The sequence below is a fragment of the Thamnophis elegans genome, chromosome 6 (genome assembly GCF_009769535.1).
Source record: "Thamnophis elegans isolate rThaEle1 chromosome 6, rThaEle1.pri, whole genome shotgun sequence".
Classification (NCBI taxonomy): domain Eukaryota; kingdom Metazoa; phylum Chordata; class Lepidosauria; order Squamata; family Colubridae; genus Thamnophis; species Thamnophis elegans.
In genome coordinates, this window is record NC_045546.1 from 73,130,506 (window position 1) to 73,149,529 (window position 19,024).

General features: G+C 41.6%; 1 protein-coding gene across 1 annotated transcript; it reads left to right on the forward strand.

Moving 5' to 3' along the window:
* Positions 1-415: 415 nt before the first annotated feature.
* On the forward strand, positions 416-11,866 carry PAX1 (paired box 1). Its single transcript, XM_032220452.1, is given in 8 exon segments — positions 416-419; positions 2,089-2,748; positions 5,990-6,066; positions 6,069-6,134; positions 7,101-7,164; positions 7,167-7,224; positions 7,226-7,325; positions 11,813-11,866. Coding segments are annotated over 8 exon segments (1,083 nt in total).
* The last annotated feature ends 7,158 nt before the right edge of the window (positions 11,867-19,024 follow it).

Here is a 19,024-nt window from a genome sequence, read left to right on the forward strand (position 1 = left end):
GGAGCCTCTTGGTGCCGGGGAGTTGGGGCGGGGGCGTCGGCAGTGGCGCCCGGGGTCTCTGAATTGGAGTCAGCTGGAGGGGGCTGAGCTCCGAGCCCCGCCGGGGCGGAACCCAGCCAAGCCCTGCCCCGCAGCACCTCCCGGGGCCTCCCTTGCAGGCCGGCTGGACCAGGAACTGCCGGCAGGAGCCAATGAAGGGCCGGGGCCGCATCAGCGGCACCTCCGGCTTGACGTGGGAGACGCGTCAAGTTGAGCCGAACTGAAACGGGCTGCGCCGCTTCCCTCCCGGCAGCAGACGTGGAGAGCTCCACGCGCGGGTCTAGTCCGGCCTCGACTCCCAATTGACCGGGGAGCTCGGCTCACCTCTCTATGCGACGGGCGGACGGACATCGGCGGGCGCCACTTCTCGCCGGCCATGGGTAAGGGCGGGCAGGCGCTCAGGCGGGGGGTTGGAGGGAAGAGGAGGAGGAGGAAGAAGCGTTGCTCTTGGCGGGGAGGCAGCCGCAGGCGGAGGGGGATCCTCGGCCCCCTCGGTTCTAGGGACCTGGGACCAGCCGCTAGAAAGGATGCCGGCTGCTCCTGACTGGCAAGGCGCACTTTCAGCCGCGGTAGGAAGTGGGGAGGCGCTCCTGCCTCCAGAAGTGGAGAGGGGGAGGCATGCGGAGTAGAGAGCCCGCGGGCGGCAGTAACCTTCGGAGATGGTTTGGATGAGAAATCCGTTTCAAGTAGAGAATTGTCCCTGTAGAACTTCCCTTCTTCTCCAGGATCTCCAATTCCATGGAAAACCCTCTCCTGGCCTAGAGATTTCAATTAGCCAATGGTAATTCCATTTGCTGTCTCAGGTTTACTCATCTAAGTTGGGCCTTTTTCTTTTAAACACTTAGTAAAAAATAATATAAATCTGTAGATTGCACATAACACTCATATGACCATTATAACAATTGATCATATTGCATGATATCATTTCAGAATTATTTAAGATGCAGGCATATTTCAAAATAAGAACATAATGTGCTTGCCATCTGACCAATTAAATATATTCTAAATATATTTAGTTCATATGGTGCTAGATATTGTGGGTAAATTGTTTTCCACAAATCTTTTTTTAAAAAAATTTGCAGTCAAAAGCACCCTAAAAGATCGCCCGTTTATTTGGCTATTCAGATATTTCCAATTTTGTTGTCTTGAAGGAGCTCTGTCCTTTTATTTCAGCCTATTAAGGAATCATATATATTTCTGATTATCTTTCAATGATAGGAATTCCTTTCTATATTTCAGATGTAATCATTTTCCGCAAGTGACCATAGATTAATATCATTGAACCCTAACCCTAACCAATTGATATCATTGGCTTTGGTTAACATCACCGATTTGAAATTTCTCATGAGGATTCATTATATTAAACTATCAGGTTAATATTTACACGTGTTATTTTGACACCCGCTTAGTAAAATCCTCCAACGAATGGACTAAAGTGCTGGAGAACCTATTGGTGTGAAGGCAGCAGATGTACCTGAATTGATATAGGAAAGTACACGAATTGGCATTCCTTGTAAAAGGAACTTTGTTGAGACGTTGCCAGAATTTAAGCGATAAGTTCAAATTAAAAAGTAATTATATATAAATTTTTGGAAAGACATGTTTGGGAATAGGACATATTCTAGCCAATGGTCAGATGTAACATTTAAACTATATTGCCCTGCTCTTTAAAAGGAATAGCCAGAGAATTCCATGAGTTACACCTTATATATATTAGCGCACGAATACACAGACACACACACTCCATGAGTTACATCATATATGTGTGTGTATACACACACACACACTCAACCACACCGCTATATTATAAGGTGTAACTAATGGGATATGTATCTATCTATGCTAATTCAGATAACTGATTGTTCAGTTCATTCCCGTAGCCCTAGGCGAGTCTCTAGATCCGTTCGCTGAACCTAGGCGTAGTAAGAGCCCCCGGCCCCCTCCTCCCCATCTCTCTCGGCCCACCGTCCCCCTGCAGCGCTGCCTCCTTCCCTCGGCCGCAAGCCCTTTAGTCAGCTCCCGCTCCCCTTCTTTTCCGACTCTTTCCAGAGCAAACCTACGGCGAAGTGAACCAACTCGGCGGCGTCTTTGTCAACGGGAGGCCGCTGCCCAACGCCATCCGCCTGCGGATCGTGGAGCTGGCCCAGCTCGGCATCCGACCCTGCGACATCAGCCGGCAGCTGCGGGTGTCTCACGGCTGCGTGAGCAAGATTTTAGCCCGGTACAACGAGACCGGCTCCATCCTGCCCGGCGCCATCGGCGGGAGCAAACCCCGCGTCACCACCCCCAACGTGGTGAAGCACATCCGAGACTACAAGCAGGGCGACCCGGGGATCTTCGCCTGGGAGATTCGGGACCGCTTGCTCGCCGACGGCGTCTGCGACAAGTACAACGTGCCTTCGGTGAGCTCCATTAGCCGGATCCTGAGGAACAAGATCGGCAGCCTTTCGCAGCCCGGCGCGCCCTACGACGCGAGTGGTGGCAGCGGCGGCGGCAGCAGCAAACAATCTGCCCCGCAGCCGGCCTTACCCTACAACCACATCTACCAGTACCCTTACCCCAGCGCCGTCTCAGCCTCCGGCACTAAGATGGGCAGCCACGCCGGAGGAGCTCCCGTCTCCGCGGCCCACGTCAACCTCCCCCGCTCCTGGCCTTCCGCGCACTCGGTCAGCAACATCCTAGGCATCCGCACCTTCATGGAGCAAAGCGGTGAGTGGACTTGACCCGACCGTCCGGGGCCTCCGGGTAGGAAACGGGGCTCCAGGTAGAAGCAGCCCTTCCAGCAGCCGAAAGGACAGAGTTGCTGTCTCTGTCAGGCTCATTAATACCCGCCAAGAGTTGCTGTCTCTATCAGGCTCATTAATACCTGCCATCAGTTTGCGTGGCGATTTGTAGACTGCAAAAGAAAAGCAAGCCCTGATTTGCAGAGTTACGATTTAGGGGAGGTAAAACGGCTACTTTCCAGAGTAGATCTGTTTTGTGAATGTATTTTCAATTTAAAAAAGAGGATTTTATAGAAATCTGGGATATACTTATTTCGTTTTCTTGCTTTAATTCTATATTTAAATCCCGCGGCTCTGAAAATACTGTTTATTACTATAAACAATGTGTGTTTCTATTTGTCTTATGCATGTGCACAATCCCCAGCTATGAGTTTATTCCCAACTATGTGGTGGCTAATTATTTAATTTAACTCCTGAAAATCCCACCAAGGCTGTATATTTATCACTCATAGAAACTTAAGTGTCACTTATAAGGCAAATGAAATTTACTCAAGAAATTTGAGGAATACCTCTGATTAATATTATGTTTTCCTAGAGCATGCCCACAGGCCATGCATACTGTGAAGCCTTTATTCTAAGTTCATAGGTTTTATGATAAGACATCAATCACCACTGCAGGCAGAAGAAAAGATCTGGCTTATAACTAAGAGACATTTCAAGTGCATCTGACTTCACATTTTGTAATTCTCAGGAAGTCTTAACAAATCAGTTTTGAATATATTCATTCTAAAATAAGCCAGCATTAGACACAATTATATTTTATATATTTCTTAGTAGTTTTGTTATTCATTTCTGCTCTAAACAAAATTATGTATGCCTTTGATATGCACACCAAATTTAAGAACATCTTTTACTTAGTTTGCCCTTAAGAAAAACTGGGCAGCTTGCAATGACCTGTTTCTCCAGGCCATTCTAAAAGACAGCCCTTTATGTGTTTGTGTTGCTTCCCCCATAAGAGGACATCTTCCCTGGGCCAAGCAGGCCTGGTGTGGAAGATGATCCAGTCCTCTATAAGAGCTTCAAAATCAAGTAGGGCTGCTCTCACACCACATCTTCATAGTTGCTCCTTGCTTAATGTCTCAGTGCTTCCTGGGAGCTTTTGCTGCTGTTATAACAACCTGGAAGGACAAAATTCAGCAGACAGAACTCTGGCTGCTGTTGCAAAAAAGGCCTGGACATCTTGAACTTCTTATGAAAAAATGTGGAAAATATTTTCGTAGCGATGAGAGATTGCCAACCACAAACTCCGAGCCCTTACACTCCCCTCTCCCTTTAGAAAAATAGAAAGAAAAGAAAAAAGTGGTCTCAAGAAACAAATTCATATCACAATTATTTTCTGAAAGATCAAATATCTGACAGAGGATTTCTTTTCCACTTCTTATACTGTGACTTGTCTTTCAGTTGTTTTACATTCCATATTTCTGTCTTCTCGTGGATTCTACAATTGCTGAGATCCCAATTATCCACAAACTCTTTCTTAAAGAGAGGAGGCTGCTCTTCTATTTTTAGACTGTAGTTTTATCTACATTGTTTTGTTACTAGGAAACCTTAAGTTGCCATTTAACTTAATTTAATTGTTGAGTTTGTGAAGGAGAAAATGTTCCACTTGCGGCTCCAAAATGAAACCGTGAGAGGCGCTTGAAAGTTCTTTACAACTCAATAACCCATCTTTTAATAGATAATTGTGAAATGTTTCAAAAGTGCCATCCATGTTTAGATTGCAGATTCTCAGGTATCCTTATCATGACCAAGGGTAATATCAATAAATAAAGATACTAGAGATTATAGCATCAGCTCTTGATTCTGGTATTCCCAGTAGTATCTGGATGGTTTGCAATTTAGTTCCATCGTCCTCAACCAGAGCAATAAAAGAAAATCAATATTTAATGGCCTATTCACATGGCTAGCCTTAGTTTGCAAAAAAAAAAAGGGGGAAAAAAAAAAGAAAGAAGAAAAAGAAAGAAAGAAAGGAAGAAAAAAAAAAAAGGGAGGAAAAAGAGAAGAAAGAAAGAAAAAAAAGAAAGAAGAAGAAAAGAGAGAAAAGAAAAAAAGAAAAGAAAGAAAGAAAGAAAGAAAAGAAAAAAAAGAAAAGAAAGAAAGAAGAAAGAACGAAGACAGGACAGACAGACAGAAAGAAAGGAAAGGAAAGAAAAGAAAGGAAGAAAGAAAGAAAGGAAGGTCAGATAGTACCAATTTCTCCTGTAAATTAATTCTAACTATGCCGAAACTCTATTTAAAAGATGCCCAAACACAGACTCCTTCCCATTTCACTCCAAAAGCACTTGGACATTTCTGATCTTTGTATCTAATTCACTATAATCCTGTCTTCCATTTATAACACTCTCTTGAGAGTCTTCTAAATGATATGAGAGCCAAAAACCCTGGTATGTAATGAAATAGGCATGGAGATGGATAAGTATGTTTTAAATGAAATGCTGCCAAAGCTGTTTCCAGTTTTTAACTGTCTCCTCTCTCATTTCAACCTTGAGTTTACCTACTGTGCAGATCCGATTCAATATTGTAGTTTAGTCATAAGACATTTGTGACCCTAAGTGTCTTCTGAAGTTCAGTTTCCCCTCCATCCACTGATGTGTTTTCTGAAATGCTTCCCAACCAAACAGAATCTGCAGTGATGCTGGGAATTAGTCTTTCATAAATAAATCTGTTTTGAATTTATTGCTAGCTTCTTATACAAGGCTAGGGCATTGCAATGTGGGCAAAATAAAACCCTTCTTATACAAATCTTTTAGCCTTAGGGAACATTAAACCCTTTAGCTTCAGGGAAAATTGAGAAGGGAAGCAAACACTGGGGGGGGGGGTGGAGTAGGGTGGAGGGAAGGAAGAGATCACCATTGAACCACCTTCCAGTTCTCTAATAAAGCAAAGGTTTGATGTTATCTTTTCCTCTGCAATTTGGCATGAGATTCCCCTTTACCTGCATCCTTAAAAGCCCACATCACTCTGATTTGATGTGAGGCTAAGACAATGTCCCTGGAGCCTAATGGGTTATTTTCATTGACCTCTAGAGACTTCATAGAGCTTAACAGAGATCTCTGAAAAGGTGAGTTATCATCCAGGAAGTAGGTGTGGGATTCACGTAAGGGAGCCTTGGGACAGGCCATCACTTTTCTGGCTGCTAATATATCCCCCAATCTCTCCCACCTTAGGTGTTCTAGCTGGGACAGATGGTTCTGCCTATCCTCCCAAACTCGAAGGACTGGCAAGTGTGAATAGAACCACCTCCCTTCTGCCGGGCATGGGGTCAATGCACTTGACAAATCAGCAGCAGAAGCAGACATTAAATATCCCCAGGTAACAGTCCAGCCCTTGGGAATTCAATAGCAGGAAGGGCTGCACAGGGCTGTGTCTGTGGCCAGGAAGTGGTGTGGGGAGTGGGTGGGGGGTGGGGAAGGAAAAAGGAGAAGCAAAGCAGGGATTATCCTGCAAGATCTGTATCGTATAGGAAAACTATGTTTCTGAAATAGCAGTAACAGTTATCGAGCCAAGATTCCGGGAAACGAAACAGTTGTGATGAGATGGACCCCCCCCACAAGATTATTCTAATCTAGTTCTCCTTTTAAGCAAACTCATATTAGGGACTGGCACGCTGATGGCACCAGGCTGAAGTGGAGGGAATGGAGCCCTGCTGGTTTCTGTCCTTACAGCCAGAACATGCACAGCGTTGTCCTTCAAGGGCTGCTGGCTGCTTTCAAAAAGCAATGGGCGAGGGGCCCAACAGACTAATTTCACCTGCTTTGAATTGAAATTATATGTATGCACTTAATGCGATTACAGCAATGATTACTCCTAATACCAGGTATCAGATTAAAAACATTGTAATTATAGTCTGGCAAGCATTGAGGCCTCTGCTTGGTAAGCCAAGGGGGGGAATGAAACAGGCACACTCCTACAGCAGCTTCTGGTTATTGTTATTGATATATTTATCTTTGTAATTTCATAACACTTACCCTTTTGGGGGGGGGGATAATAATCTATATATTTCCATGCACCAGCTTCCGTGATTATTCAAATTGAGATCATGAACTGCATGAACTGAGATCAAGAATTACTAGTGCAGGTTTTTCGCATTCCTCTTCAATTTTAATTTCATTCTCTAGATCCTTATTTGGAAGCGGAAGTGACTTGAAAAGATATTTAATTTACTTCCCCATTCCTGTAATTAGAATCAGAACAGGAATGGCAAATCCATGCTGAAGTATGACCTCTCTTCCTAAAGCTCCCCATTTTTCCACATGGATTTTTTCCCCCCCTTTGCAGCCCCCTCCTGGGCTCTCGGCTGTGAGTCCTTTCCTGTCCCCTTGTGCATATCCATCATCAAACAACCTGGCGTTTATGGAGGGCCCGGAGGAAGCTACCTAAGTCCATCTCATCACCACTGGCCAGACCCAAGGTAACCCCTTGGCTCATCACCACGGGCCTGGAGTAGCTGTTCATGGTACAGAACTGGCTTCCACTGTGGCTTTCAACATCTCTCCAGAGAAGGTAAGCAAAGATGAAAGGGAGGCACAGCTTTCTTGGGGGGTTTAAAAGACTTTATGTTCTACTGTATGTTCAAGTCCCCTGTATTTCCTTTGCTTATCATTCATTTTGGTGTTATGAATTTCTTAGAATGTGCGTGAGTCAGTCTTGAAAAGTACTTCCAAGATGTGGCTTTTATGTATGCATAAAGTATCATTCAGCAACCATTCTAAAGAGATACTGCATTGGTCTACACAAAGTATTATTCATTGGAGGGCCAATCAGATAATCAGTTAGCAAGTACTGAGTAAAGGATGGCAGGTGAGAGTCTTTTTTTTTAAAGTGTATTTTGAAATGTTCCATACTTTTAATTCATTGAAATACAGTCTGATTTCAGCAAACAAGCATACCTCTGTGATTCCTTGTCAATTATTGTTATCCTCACCAGAAAGAATTTCTTTCTGTTGAAACTGCTGTTACTATTCAGTTATCAAAAGTTAAATAATTATTGGAGGTGCTTTCTGGCTGGGAAAAGAAATCTCATCCTAAATATTTTCTTGCACAGAGCTATGTCTCTTTTTTTCTTTTCTTTTTAAAAACAGCTACACCTTTATTTGCCTTACAATTATTATGCAATAGTCACTAGCTGCGTGTGGTCCTTTTTAGGGTATTAGATTGAAGTGTCATTTAGGCTGCAAGATAATTGACAATGATTGATGACACTGAAATGAGGTGTCCTGCACATGTGAAAGTAGTCTCTAAGACTTTGGAAACAGGAACATAAAAAGGAATATAAAAAACATTGTTGCCTGAGCAAAGATTGGGTTGTGTTCTATGGCTCTTGCCTTTCAGATAGTATATAAAGTATTTGTAAGCGCAAGTATTTGTCCCAGTCGAAATGAAGGTCATATATCTCTTAATGTTTCTATTACAGTAATTTGGACTGTATGGTGCAAATCTAAGCATGATTCTACATAACAAAGTCTGTATATTATTTCTTACATTTTCTAAGGCTAATGCTCTTGACCTAAAGAATAAGGCAACTGTTTTAATACATTAACACACATTAACACATTAATACACTAAGAGCATATTTGGAAACAAAATACAATAAAATCATTCCTTCCTCTATATGTACAATTTCGAATTTATTTTGGACTTTTAAATATATTTTAGAAAGTCAAATAGAAAGACCTTTTAACTCGAAAGAAAGACACACACCCTTCCCTTCCCCACCTGATTATAATTGTCAGTTGCTTATACAAAAGAGAAGCAGTCTAGCAAAAACTTCAGTCTTCTAGTCATTCCTAAACATTAGTCCCTTAAAATGTATTGAGCATTGGAGCATTTATTTCATATTTATTTATGGAGATCATGAAAGAAAAATAAATAGCTGGAGAATATACGTCTTTTCACAAATACAATAATTGATTGATTTACAAAATAATAATTTGAATATACAGAAGTTTATTGTTTTCATGGAAAGAAATCCACCATTAATCTTAACAAAGCGAGAGACATTTTCTAGAGCAATAAAAATATCAAGATTTTAGTCAATACTATTAAAGTCTCCATTGCCAATAAACTAAGAGAACGTTTTAAAAATATTTGAATTAGAATAAACAATAAATTTTTTTAAAATCTGAGCATGTTAGATATTACTTTGTTCTTTTATGGATCTTTCCTTCCTGTACGCTTCTTTCTCTTCTCTTCCATATTCATAGGTTCAGTTATCTTTTTCTGCATACTTATGAGGAAGTAAATCCCACTGAACGACGTATTTTCAAATAGTTCTGCTTTGAATTCTGTGTTAGCTTTTCCTGACTATATTTCTACCTCACTGACCCAGTTTGCGCATTCACTGAATTATAAAAGTGCTGTTTGATTTGAGTGCAAGTTTCACCCTATTCACAAGGAGGTAATCTTCATTTGGAAGGAAGGTTGTGTGAGTAACATTTACTTGAGTATTTCACATATTTGTGAATTTTCAATTTCTTGATTTGTTTGGAGGAGGAAAAAACATAATTTATGAACTAACTTAACTAATTAACTAATCAAACTAACATTTTTATCTAAAATGTTAATACTGAAATGTTCTTTGAAATGTTCAAAATTGAGCTTTTTTTTAATGGCATGGTCCATGTGGTTTTGGAAATTAATAGAAATCAACTTTTTTTAATGGCATGGTCCATGTGGTTTTGGAAATTAATAGAAATCAACTATTTTAAAAGAAAATGTGGTCCATTTTCCCTTTCTTGTTCTCCTGTAATATATAATTATATATATTTAAAAAATCAGCCTTATACAAAATTATCCACGGTATCTTGGTGGATAGCTTTCGTGCATTTTTCCTGCTATAAGGATATCTTCTTCATTTTAAAGTGTCCTTCCTCACCTGTAGAAATCTAGTAGGTGCCACAAACAGTTTGGTATTTCCAGTAAGCCTTGTTTCTTTACTGCTGGTAAATGTTGAAGCAGGGTAGACTTAGGGGTGGGACATTGAGCTGAAGGAAGTGCCAAGTTAAATGAGGTTGCTCTATGTTGACTTGAGTTTACTTATGCCCACTGACTTCAGTAAACAAAGGTTTTCACAAGCAGTGAAGACTCTTTGATTTAACCTAAATGTCTCCTAGTTGTTTGGGGATTAGATAGGAAGATGAACTTCCATAAACTCAAAGCATGTTTCTTTTTAAGCTTCCAATTGGTATCATCTGTTCTAGATAAAACTCAGTGGAAAACGTATTTATTTTGCTGGGCTTTGCAATTTGCACAATCCACGAAACTTGGCAAGGCTACAAAACTGCTTGGGGGGAAGCTCTGATGCCAGTCTTGGAGGATACTGCTATGCCAGGCTGCTGTTTTATTTGAAAGGCTTCCACGATGCAATGGGTACAAAATCAATAAAGTGCCATTTGTTTTTAAATGGTGCCAGCAGAAACAATTTAATAAATCAAGCCTAATATCAATTATGCCCTAAGACATGAGGAAAACAGAAAAAAAAATCTGATAAAAGGGTCTGCCATTTATTACCTCACTTCAGTCATTGAGTTTTGGGCATAAACTTTTCTTAGTCTTTGCCCTATAACACTTTCTGAATAGGGACTTATCCTATAGGTCTTGGAAATTCTAAAGCAATATAAAGTTGGTCCAGAATGCAGCCGCGCGAGCGATATTGGGTGTACCTAGATACACCCATGTTACACCCATCCTCCGTGAGCTGCACTGGCATTGGTCTCCGGATGCGCTTCAAGGTGCTAGTCGTTACTTTTAAAGCCCTACATGGTTTAGGACCTGGCTACCTGAGAGACTGCCTCCTGCCACTTACCTCTCAACGACCAACAAGATCGCACAGATTGGGCCTCCTCCGGGTGCCGTCGACCAGACAATGCCGGCTGGCGGCTCCCCGGGGAAGGGCCTTTTCTGTAGCTGCGCCAGCCCTATGGAACGATCTACCCATAGCGATCTGGACCCTTACCACTCTCCCGGCCTTCCGTAAAGCCACCAAGACCTGGCTGTTCCGGCAGGCCTGGGGCTGTTGATCAATATCCAGCCCCACTTTGTCAGAATGGATGATGTGGAATTTTAATTATTGTATCTTTTATTTTAATTTTTAAATGCTTTTTTTTATCATGCCTGTAAGCCGCCCAGAGTCCCAAGGGAGTGCGCGGCATACAAATTTCAATAAATTGAAATTGAAATTGAAATATTGTGAAATCTATACATATAACACTGAAGATTCTTATGCAATTTTTTTAATGATCCACTATAATTTTCCAGATTACCTCTGTTGGAATATACCTTTCAAGTACAGGAAGTCCTCAGTTTAAAACAGTTCATTAGTGACCGTTTGAAGTTATAACAGCACCGAAAAAAGTGACACGTGGCTATTTTCCACTCTTAGGTCCACTACAGCATCCTCAGAGTTTTGTGATCAAAATTCAGACTCTTGACAACTGACACATATTTATTACAGTTGCAATGTCAGTGATTCACTTAACAACTGTGGCAAGAAAGGTAACAAAATGGGACAAAATTCACTGAACAAGTATCTTGCTTAACAATGGGAATTTTGGGCTCAGTTGTGGTCATAAGTCAAGGAGTACCCATACTGACCAACTGTAAAGCTAACAATGCATTTAAATTAAAACCATCCACTCCCTTTGTCCTATAAAACTTAAAGTGAAAGTAAATTCCAACCAATACAGAAACTGCACTTACTTGCTTTAATGCCAAGGAGAGCCGCTACTGAGATCTGGGCTGGTGTGAATACAGAATAACAGAGTTGGAAGGGACCTTGGAGGTCTTCCAGTCCTACCCCCTGCCCAATTTTTGTTCTACAATTAGCCTAAGGATGAATCAAGACAGTGTTAAATCTGTTCCTACACTCTGGACATCCGTTCTTGACTTGAGGAATGCTTTCCTATATTACTACCAGTTAAGTTGCCTAATTTAAATAGATGAGATATTCAAGACCAAAGAGCTTTTCTCTGTCCTATTATCGGTAATCTTAGATTACAGATTCCAAGAACCCTCACACCATAAAAGAGCTTCTAGTGCTGATTTAGCTTATTTAAGAGTTGCAGAATGGCAAATGTCTAGATGTATGCAAATCACCTTCATTGAACAAATTAACATCATGTGTCTCATAGTTTTTGCAATTCTTGGATATTGCAATCCCTTAAACAGTCTAAAAGTTTTTAAAACCCTTTTTACATATGTTGAGATCCGTTTAAACAATTGGGATCTCCCCACCTACCTCCTTACTTTTTATCTTATTCTGGGTGGCATCTCCTACTAGACTACCGTAATTTTGGAGTATAAGACGCACTGGAGTATAAGATGCACCAAGGGTTTGAAGAGGCATTTTTTTTAAAAAAAAAGTAGGTAGGTAGATAAAAGGATAGAGAGGAAGAGAAGAGAGAGAGAAATATAGTAGGTAGGTAGGTGGATAGAGAGTAGTTAGGTAAAGGGATAGAGAGAAATAGAAAGAGATAGAGAAATACAGTAGATAGGGAGAGAGATAGAATAGGTAGGTAGGTAGGTAAATAGAGGGAGGGGAGAGGGAGGGAGAGAGGGATGGAGAGAGGGAGAGAAAGAGAGAGAGAGAGAAATACAGTAGGTAGGTAGGTAGGGAGAGAGAGAGAGAGTAGGTAGGTAGGTAGGTGTATTTATCCATGTGCTGGAGAAGGAAATCGCCAACAATCTGCAGCACCTAAGACTTTGTTTCTGCTGGCACAGCACTTGATCAATGTAATTCTCATCAGTCAGAGCTTTCCAAAAGGGAAAAAAATTTTTTTGCATTCTGCAAACCTCCCAAAAACAGGCCCATTTTTTTAAAAAAGAAAAAAAAAAGGCATGAATAGCCTTGGGGGAGGGGCTTGCAGAGTGCTCAGGGGGAGGGGAGCAAAAAACAACCTGTTTTTTGTGAAGACGGGCCTGTTTTTCATCAAAAAAATTGCATGCCTAACCTTATGGAGGCTTATAGAGTGCTGCTGGGGGCTGGGCTGGGGGGGCAAAAAACAGACCATTTTTTGCTCATTTCTGCCCTCCCCAGCCCCCAGCTCTCTGAAAGCCTCCATAAGGGTATGCACGGCCATTTTGGTGAAGGGGGAGAGGCTTTAGGAGGCAAAAAATTGTGTTTGGTGTATAAGACGCACCCAGATTTTCAGCCTCTTTTTTGAGGAAAAAAGGTGCGTCTTATACTCCGAAAAATATGGTAGATATCTCCAGCCACCACACTTAAGACACTTGCCAAATCCTCCTCTGCTTGTGCATTCAGGGACGTAGTCTTGGCAATGATGATGCTCCACTTTTTCTAAGCAGTAGGGTCATTAGATGTCACCATTGCTTGCCTGCTTACCTGCCCATGAGTGCCATTTCAATGAGGTCCAATTGCAATACCCTGCAGCCTCCATTTCACTTGGAACTCCACAGTAGGACCAAGCTGAGGACTTGTACTTGTTCCTGGAAAGGCAACCTTTCTGTCACAAATCAGAACTTTTCATAAACTATCCATTTTGGCCGCATGAATCACCAATGACAGCAGGGGCCATATAGATTTTTTGAAAGCACCAAATATCATCATCTCACAGAATGAATCTCTTTGAAGCAAAAAGCGGTTGCCATGGATGTAGTCCCAATTCCAAATTAATGTGATTATAAACTCTGAAGCAGTGGTGGCTTTCAAAAATTGTTCGAATCTACTCTGTGGGGTGTGGCCTCCTTTGTGGGAATAGCTTGCCGCCCATGTGACTGGATGGGAGTGGCTTGCCGCCCATGTGACCGGATATGAAGATGCCGACCACACTTGTCAGAACCACCTTAAATTATCTACACAGCACTGGCATGCTAAGATGATGTAAACTTGTAAAAGGCATGCGTATGTAAACTTGTTTTTTTTAAACAACTTCAACACACGCAATGTTCTGATTGCACCACAAATGCAGTAGTCATCCTTACCTTTCACAGAGGCACTGAATTTTATAAATATGAGCATGATAGTGTAGAATAATCATATCCAAGGACCAGTGGTGGGTTTCAAAAAATTTTGGAACCTCTTCTGTAGGTGTGACCTGCTTTCCGGGTCCACTGGTGGAACCTCTTCTAACCAGTTCGGTAGATTTGATGAACCGGTTCTACCGAATAGGTGCGAACTGGTAGGAACCCACCTCTGCTCTGAAGGCAATCAGGATTCAGTTACTGATCAAAAGTGATGTTTGATCACAGACTATTCATTAATATACAATAAATAACATAGGAAGAACCCAATCCCAGAAAAGCTTAGAAAAGCTTTGCATGACAAAAATTTGTATCCTCAGTTGTCAATAGTAATAGCAGAGAAGTCATTTTGCTTATCTGGTGGGCTTTCCTAGGAGGTAAGCTGTTTCCTAAAACTTTGCTAAGATTTTCCCATTTCAGATTGGGTTGATAATTCCCCAGTTAGAAATGCATCACCCCAAAGCACAATGCTTGCTGCCAAAAATAGCATTATTTAAGGAGGAAAGATTCAACCACTGTGTAGCTAAACATTTCTGTATATTGGGGGGAACTGGGACTTTGCAATCTGACTTAATGATTCATTTACAGGACCATCCTTCTGGTGTATTTTGAAACCTAATATGCTTGGTGTTGCCTATCCATTACTGAATTTTAGCCAGAAAAACCAAGGCTATGCACCCCATACTGATTGAATAAATGGTGACCCTTCTACAATTTAATGATGCATATTGTCATGTATAGAATTGAAGCTGCAAAAACCTGAAACTCTTCTCCTGTTTTCATCCCTTGCATTTCTGTTATACCTGGTGACATCTCCTTCTAATGTTCGGGGCAAAGGACAGTTCTTTCAGTCTCAGTCTTCCAAATTCCCATAGTGCTACCAGGACTTCCTTTGGCTTCAATTTATCTAATCTCCTTATATGTCCTATCTACTTACAAAGTTCTATCTAGATATGTTCTATCTGCAGTTATAATCTGAAATATTATCTGGTTATCACATCAGTTTGATATATTGGTAGGCACATCAGCCCCCTGTCACTACCAAAATTGGAAACAATTTATGGAAAGTGAATCCCCTCAAACAATTCTACAGTCCATTTGGTAGCATCAAAGTAAGACCCAACTCTCGTGTTTCAGGAATTAACAAACTACCTCAAAGTGTGTCTATAAATCGGTTCCACCACAAAACCGCGGTCGACTAAAGCGCGCTCGACGAAACCGCGTACCTGACGTCATCACAGTGCGACGAAAAAAGCACGCTGTGAGCGGTAAACCTAAAATTAACCCCTAAACCTAAACCTAACCCCCCAAACCTAACCCTAAACCTAACCCTAAACCTAACCCTTAACTTAACGCTAAACCTAACGCTAACCCTTAACCTAACCCTAACCCTAACCCTAACGCTTAACGTAACCCTAAACCTAACCCTTAACCTAACCCTAACCCTAACCTTAACCCTAACCCTAAACCTAAACCTAACCCTTACCTTTACGTGAATCGGCTTGCTTTAAAAGCGCTTTTTAAAGCGCCCTTTTTTCTCCGCGGTCGTTCTTGTCGCGCCGCTGATGACGTCAGCGACGCGCTTTAATTGGGCGTGCTTTAGTGGACCGCGGTTTTGTCGTGCCACGTATAAATCTATCTATAGGGTCCTTTTCTTTTCTAATTAAAAGTCAAATCAGCCACCAACCAAGTGAATGCAGCGGATAATTGAAGCACTGTGCTATTGGTTTCTATAAGAGGAAAATATCCAAGTAATATTTGGTATTATGATTTAGTGTCTTGCAAATGGACCATTCTAGCATTGTCCTAATGCAGCTAAAACTGTAGGCTTATAAAACTGTAGTTAAAAATGGTAAATAAAACAATAACTATCCGAGAATACTGCTTTCTCCTAATAAAACTCTAACCCCATTAATGTATACAATTAAAAAAAACTAAACTTCTTGTCCACAATGCAGCAGAGACCTTAGTACAGTTTTTTGACTAATAAAGGCACATCCCAGTGTAAATGTCACTATCAACAAACAATTCTTACCTTGTAGGAGTATCTGTCCACTGTTATCTTCCCAGATATTTGCACTCATTCATAGCTATACAATATCAGGGTCCAACATGATTAAGGGACTGAAGCTTAAACAAACGATTGAGGGAAGTAGGTATGGTTAGTCTCAGTGACGTGCGGTGAGGTTTATGGCTGGTGAGGCACTGACACAGGGGTTTCAAATTTTTTTAGACTTGTGGACTTCAATTCCCAGAATTCCACAGCCAGGCATGCTCAGTTCCGATTTAAAGTGATAGCATTTTTTCTCCTTTGCAAAATAAGTTTTCCTTCATTCTTTTTCTTCTCCCTCTCTCCCTCCCTCCCCCCTCTCTCAAACAGACACACGCACACAGAGAAGTTGGATCCCTCTCTCACTCATTAACTCTCAAACAAACACAAACACAGAGGTTGGATTGGATATATTTTCCAATGGCTTGAAAGCAGCTCCTCTGCCATCCCCCCTCCCCCTGCTGCCTTCTGATCCCAGCCTTTGATTGCAGGTGGAGCCACGTTGCCTTTTCAAACTTGTAATCAGTGAAGCTGGGCTTATATACTTTTATCAGGTGTGTGTGTGTGTGTGTGTGTGTGTGTGTGTGTATTTGGAAAGGCAACGTGGCTCTGCATACAATCAAACTTTTTGAATTCCTCCCCCATCCCCACACACGCACCATTTCCAGCTGTTTCAGAGAGGATTTCAACTCTGCTCTTGCCTGCCATCATGAAAAGAAAAAAAAATGTAAAAGGAAAAAGGCAAGAGCTGAGGTCAGGCTGAGCTAGTTGCTCCCAGAGCCTATAAAAAGCCTCTAAAAATGCCCTCTACAGGAGGCAGGAGGACTGCATGCCTCATCTACATAATGAATTTTTCGGCTTTTAACTCTTGCTTAGCTCTGCTCGAGTGATCATAAGTCAGACTAAATGAAGCACCTCGTTGTCCTGACGCCCCCTGTAGAGGGCACTTTTTAAGAGGCTTTTTTTACAGTTAAGCACTAAGCAGAGTCATCCACGGTGACTCTGGCAGCAACTAGCTCAGCCTGACCTCAGCTCTTGCCTTTTTCCTTTTACATTTTTTTCTTTTCATGATGACATTGGTGAGGCTCTGCCTCCCCTGCCTGCACGTCCCTAATTAGTCTAATGAAGAGACAGAATAGGGGTGGTATGATAGCAGTATTTTAGTACTTGAGGGGCTCTGACATAGAAGACGGGGTTGACGTGTTCTCCAAAGTACCTGAGGGCAGGACAAGAAGTAACAGAAGGAAGATTACCGAAGGGTGATCCAACCTAGAACTAAGGAGAAATTTCCTGACAGTGGGAACAATTGATAAGTGGAATGGCTTATCTCCAGGAGTTGTGGGTGCTCCATCACTGGAGGTTTTCAAGATTTGCCTGGAATGGTCTAGGGCAGTGTTGGAGAACCTTTTTGGCACCAAGTGCCAAAACGGGAGTGCGTCCACGTGCCAGAAACCAGAAGAGCAGCTGCCCAGTGCACATGCGCGTGCATGGTGGATGCTCTTCCAGTTTCTGGTGTGTGCATGCGCACTGCAACCTGGTGTTCTGGTGTGCATGCACACACAAAGACCAAATGGCTGGTGCGCATGCCCGCGTTGGTAACTGGAAGATCATATTCTTGGCATGCGCATGCGGACCAGGTGGCTGCTCTTCCGGTTTCTAGCACTCCCGCACAAATGAAGACCAGCTGGCCAGTGCACTGGAAACTGGAAGAGCAACAGGCGGCGGCTTGCTTGCCCGGAGAGATAGATGGCTCTGCATGCTACTTCTGGTACACATGCCATAGGTTCGCCATCATGGATATGGGCTCTTCTGCTTGAGCAGGGGGTTGGATTAGAAGACTTTCAAGGTCTCATTACAGCTCTATTACTTTATGTTCTATGTCCTGCTTTAAATATCCCTCATGGTTACATTCCCCTTTTATCCTGGTAGAATGAAATACATAGGGGAAACTGTCCCCTACTGTACATCTTTGTGCACTGCTGCCACTCCAAATCATTTCTTCCTTGGAATGTTGGGATTCTAAATAAATTCAAAAGTAGAATTGGCCTGACTTCTTGTGTTGACAATTGTGTTAAGTCTTGCCTTGATTTGTTTTCCTTCCTTTCTATCAATTGAATACTTACATTGCCTCTAATCCATATACAAGTAGCTTTTAAGGGTGTGGTCCAGCTGAGAATTAAATAGTTTATTCATAAAGGAACACATATGACATTGGCAAAACTACTTTAAACTCTTGATATAATTCAGAGATGAGAATGTGTATTCAGGGGCTTGAGCAAAAAGGGCACTTTTTATTCAAAGTTAATTTTACACAGTTCTTTTTCCAGCTCATCTTCTTGTCTTTCTTTTCAAGGAAAAAAAAATCTTGAAAGGAAAGACCATGCAGGAAAATGGGATTTCCAACAAGCCCTTCAGTTATTTAATAATGAGAATATGTCAGCTTAGTTTTAAATCAGTTTATCGTTGTACGTCATTATAGCATTTGAGAAGATAATAAAGCCACATTGACTGGTTTATATGATCTCATTTAATACATTTGCACGAAAGTAAAATTCATTAATTGAAGCATTTTTCCTTGCTTTTTATGTGAACAGTTGATAACAGTTCAGATCTGGTTTGCTACTGCCTATCTTACATACATGTGTGTGTGTGTGTATGCATGCACACGCATACATGTAAATGTGTGTATATATGTGTGTGTATATATGTGTGTGTGTTTGTTTGTGTGTGTAAAACTCCCAGTCTATTCTGTAGCCATGGTATTTCTTGCTAGTTTCCCATCCAAATATTAACCAAATCCCACCCAGTTTAGTTGTTTCAGATCATCAAAGTTTGACTAGATGCTGCCATCTCTCTAGGATAAAATAATTAATTTTACAAGGATATGAGATTAGGAAGTTAGAGAAAATATATATTAGTTTATTTCTTAATTGCAAAGTTCTGTCAGGAAGGTGGGAAGTACACTTGATGCGTGGGAATGGGTTGTCCTTCCACCATAGAGTGCAAGGTCTCAATCTTCCAATAGATGAAGTCAGCATAAGCCAAGCCATCCTTCAGTTCTAAAGTCTTATGACAATATTACACGAGAAGCAGAATATTCCCTCTGTGAGAGAACTGTGAAACAAGTTCCCTGCTGACTTTGGTCTTTTCTGACAGATATATGGGTCCAGGCTGA